Source organism: Limulus polyphemus, unplaced genomic scaffold (assembly GCF_000517525.1).
Source record: "Limulus polyphemus unplaced genomic scaffold, Limulus_polyphemus-2.1.2 Scaffold3431, whole genome shotgun sequence".
NCBI lineage: Eukaryota > Metazoa > Arthropoda > Merostomata > Xiphosura > Limulidae > Limulus > Limulus polyphemus.
The window spans coordinates 8,142-13,025 of NW_013669041.1; the positions used below are offsets into that span (position 1 = coordinate 8,142).

General features: G+C 34.8%; 1 protein-coding gene across 1 annotated transcript in view; it reads right to left on the minus strand.

Annotated features, from left to right (window-relative positions):
• The window catches only part of LOC111088260 (neuroepithelial cell-transforming gene 1 protein-like), a 22,570-nt gene that overhangs the window by 7,136 nt on the left and 10,550 nt on the right, over nucleotides 1-4,884 (minus strand). The window contains exon 4 of the mRNA XM_022397836.1: nucleotides 1,978-2,053. Within this exon, the coding sequence (XP_022253544.1) occupies nucleotides 1,978-2,053 (76 nt within the window). The remainder of the gene's footprint in view (nucleotides 1-1,977; nucleotides 2,054-4,884) is intronic.

A 4,884-nucleotide genomic window follows, 5' to 3' on the forward strand; every position in this document is an offset into this window, starting at 1 on the left:
CACCAGTCGAGTGACCAGCATTCTGAAGGAATGTGATATATACATGAACATACACATTTTAAGATTTCAAGTCAACTTAAGATTACTTCCACAAACAAACAAACATTCAGTGAAACATGAAATTTATCGATTCTTATTTTTGTTTTGCAACTACATACATACACACACACACACCAGTCACCATAATGTGCTGCCATTCCTATCAGATGTTGTGGTGACTGGTGCTGCCATTCCTGTCAGATGTTCATTGTGGTGACTGGCATTGTGGTGAACTGGTGCTGTCATTCCTATCAGATGTTCATTGTGGTGACTGGTGCTGCCATTCCTATCAGATGTTCATTTGCTGCCATTCCTATCAGATGTTTGGTAGACCTTGTTGCTGGCACCAATCATTGTTACCTGTGGTAGACCTTGTTGCTGGCACCAATCATTGTGTGTCATGAACCATCAAACCACACCAATAGTGCTCCACATGGCTCTCCTTAGAACAATGAAGCCATGTTCTTTTCCATTGTCAATGTCTAGTTTTGACAAGTTTGTAACAACCAAAACCTGTTGTTTTCAAAGTTCTGATCAATGTATGATAAATTAGTTAAGACAAAGCAGATGAGGCTTCCCTTGACTGGCACCAATCATTGTTGCTGGCACCAATCATTGTTACCTGTGGTAGACCCTGTTGCTGGCACCAATCATTGTACCAATGGTAGACCTTGTTGCTGGCACCAATCATTGTTACCTGTGGTAGACCCTGTTGCTGGCACCAATCATTGTTACCTGTGGTAGACCCTGTTGCTGGCACCAATCATTGTTACCTGCAACAAGGTCTACCACAGGTAACAATGATTGGTGCCAGCAACAGGGTCTACCACAGGTAACAACAAGAAAGAAAGCTCTCACCACCACCACCACATAATTAAGCCAATAGTCTGAAATGCTTGCAGAAAACCTTCAGATGTCTTGTTGAGTTGACAGTATGCTACTGGAATAAATTACTGTTTCAATTGGTAGGCTGAACAAATATTTCACTCATTCATCAACTTATAGGTTTATATTCAATGCAAGTTATACAAAAAAGGCATCTTGTAAGAAATCCCTTAAAGCAGTAAAGTTAGCTATCTTGCATAAAAGTAACAAAATGAAGCTCTGGAAAGTTGCAAACTGTATGTAAGAATGTATCATTAAATACTAATAAGTAAAGCCATTTTAATATCAAATCCCATTCAATTTATAAAAACTATAATTTCACCTTTGAAACACAAATCATAATATTTTTTTAAATATGTTAAACAATTATTTGACTTAATCAAAAAAAAAAATTCCTGACAGAGAGAGAGAGTCAAGACATCACAACTCCATTATGGCCTAGCCAATCACCAGACATGATCTCCACCCAGAACTAGTGGGTTATCCTTAACCAATCCCTGCAAAAGCACCCCATCAGTAAAATCAGTTCCTAGGGCTCCCTAATACAGATTATGTATCAGGAATAGACTGCCACAAACCAATACTGCCGATTTTGTCCACACAATATCTAAATGCACTGCTCCCTTGCATGTGGTAAGGAGCAGTACCACAAAGTATTAACTCCATTCATATTTTGCTAGAGCTATACAAGGTTTCTAAATAAGCAGGTGTTATTTTAAACTTGGATGTATATTTAATTGTGTTATATCTCTAAACACTCAAGCATTAGCCCCATGTTGTATTTCAGTTAATAACTCTAGCAAAATTTTATAATGATTATCAAAAAATAATTACTTCTGCAAAGAAATATTTACTTTCAAGTAGACTTACAAACTTTTCAACATATAGTGTTGCATGTTAATTTTATCTTTGTTCTTGACTCATTAGTAGCACATTCACTTTAGTTAAGCGATCCACTACAAATAATAATTACAATACATGTACTAAATTTCCACATTCTATATAAACGCTAACATTGTAAATAATTATTGTAAAAACCGAAAGGTTACTTACTGATCGGAACTGAAAACATCTGGACTTAGGCGGAGGCTCCAAGAATTGACTCCTATCCTCCTTGTACAGTATGTCGCTGCAAAGAAGAAAAGTCATTATGAAAACTTCAACTAATCTAAATCACTCCTCACTTAAACTCTTAAAATAATCAAAAACAGAAAACATTAAAACAATTAGGCATAGTTTTCAAAAGTTCATAATTTTCTTTTATCTAATAAGTAAATATTTGATGATTTTTCAAAAAGATGAAACCTTCTGTTTCGGCCGACATAAAGCTGATGCATGCATGCTTGGAGGGTTATTATTTACATAATTCACTTTCTGGGATGCTGGGTAGTAAAACTTATGAACACCGAGAGGCCACTACTGAAGAGGGAGGATGTTGAAAAGTTAAGCTCATAGATTTCTGAAAGTTATTTAATATTATTGTTATTATAATTTGTAGTAATTTGGGTTAAATAACACAATAATAACTAGATATAATAAGATTGGTAAATAAAAGTATGACAGTCAAAGTTTTAAGTTAGAGTTTAGGGGTGTAAATTATTATTACAATGTTTTAATTTAAAATAGACTTAGTACGTTTAACGGTACTTTGGGCTTAGGTATATTTATACTTACTGGTAAATTGTAAAACAGGATAAATACATTGTTTTATTAAATAAATACAATCCAAAAATTAGTTGATTGTCTTTTGGTGTTCTAGAATTAACGTGTTTATTTGAACTGAGATTCATGAATTTAAATTCAGCTTATAAATATAGGTAGGTTATAATATAAATCAGGCTAAAGTAAATATGTTTTATTATTAACATTACGTATAATATTCTAATAAATGATTAAGTTCTATATAATTAAAGATAAACTTTATTACTTTAGTATGAAAACAAAGTAGTGATAAAAAAAAATTATATAACTGATTCTTAAACATTAGGCTTAACAGTAACAGTGTTAACAATAGGCTACTGGTATTGAGTATTTATTTTCAGACTATAACAGTACAAATATAAATACAATGGTTAAGACTAGTGTAGGAGTTAAGTGTTCACAGTTTGTCAGGTGTAATGAGTGCAATGAATGGGTTTTATTTGGGAACTCAGGACTGGAATGTACTTTTAAGGAAGCTAGTAATGAAGATGTAAAATTTTTATGTAGAGTTTGTAGGTTGGAACTTGGAGGAAAAGTTAGAGGCAATCATGATTAAAGTAGAGGCAACAGATAAACAGAAGTGTAGATTGTAGGAAATGGCAGCAGGATTTCAGGAGGAGCTTAAGTTTTTACATTCAAGGGATACATCAACTAACAATGACTTTAACTTAAGGAAGTTGGAAAGAGTACTGTTAGGGCTAAAAGTAGTGAATTTAGTTATAATGAGGCTATTATGTTGAGCAACAAATTTCAGCCCTTGGCTTCTGCAGATGAAGAACTGTTGGAGGGAAGGAAAACAAAAGGGTCAGACAAGGATGTGGACGATAAGGAAGTTATAGTTATAGGTGATTCTTTGACAAGGCATGTGGATAGAATAGTCTGTGGGGGAAATGGGGAGAAAATAATCAGATTATGCTATCCAGGTTCACAGGTGGAGGATATAACTAACAGAGCAGGAGACATAATAAAGGGGGCTAGTAGAGACGCAGTTTTTGTGGTGCATGTAGGGCTAATGATGTAGGGAAAGGAGGGTCAGAGGAGCTAATTAAGAAGTACAAGGGGTTGATAAAGACATTTAAAGAAAGAGGCCATAACTTAATTTTGTCAGGGATACTGCCCAGAATTAACTGTGGGATGAAGTTATAAGTACGTAATTAGGGCTAAATGCTAGGCTTAGGTTAGTATGTAAGGATAAGCAGATTGGCTGATTGAACTTCTGGGATCAGTTCAATGGAAGAAAGGATCTTTTTGCAGTGTATGGTTTACATTTAACTAGGATAGGGGCTGGCTTGTTCGCTAAGGCTATTAACTCAGCTGTAAGGAAAGTTTTAATCTAGGACTAGACAGTGGTGAGTACCAGGAAAAACTAAATGCAAAAATAATAAGAGACAGAGAAAAGTTTAGTACAGCAAAAGAGTATAAAAGTAGTTATGAGGATAGGCTTAATTGTTGGGTTATTAAATTCTGAATTTCTTCAGTTTTTACTGATGACAATTTAAACAGTATTCCACATCTTGAACAGTTGATAAATGAAAACAAGATTAAACAAGATGAGAAAGCAGGTGGCGTGACAATAGTCACATGATCTCGCTGACGCAACAGATCTATAATTACTGGGACAATTTTTATAACCTCCCTTAAAAAGAGGAGTTACATTAGCTAACTTCCAATCCTTTGGTACCAGCCCACTATTCAAGGACTGACAAAAAATAGTAGTAAGTGGCTTACATATCCAATCTTTAACCTCCTTCAAAACCCTTGGGGAAATATTATCTGGTCTAGGAGCCTTATCATTTTTTAAACTTCCCAATTTTTTTCTTAATCAGCTCAGAATTAATGCAGTAGAACTATCCCGTTCCTTCGGGAGTGCTCTAGCATTTACTAGATTGGGGGGTGGTCTGGCATATATAAGATGGTCACGGTGTGAGAGTGAATGTGTGTGTAGACAGTGAGTAATTGATCTGCAGTCAGAGAGCATTATTGAAGTTGAGCACGTTCGTTGTTATAGCATTTGTTTTAGCGCAATTGTTGAAATTAAGTGTATCATAAAGTTATATTCGGAAAGAATAAACCAGTTTTATTAAGTAAGGACTTGTGTCGCTAAAGTTTTGTCGGAACGAAGTTACGGAAAATCAATTAACAAATGGAGACGCAACAGACCCATTAGTCTTACATCAGTTGTGAGAAAAGTTTAGGAAAGTCTGTTAAAAATTACTTTGCGAAGTCATTTAACAAAGTTTAGAATTTTATTGGATAGTC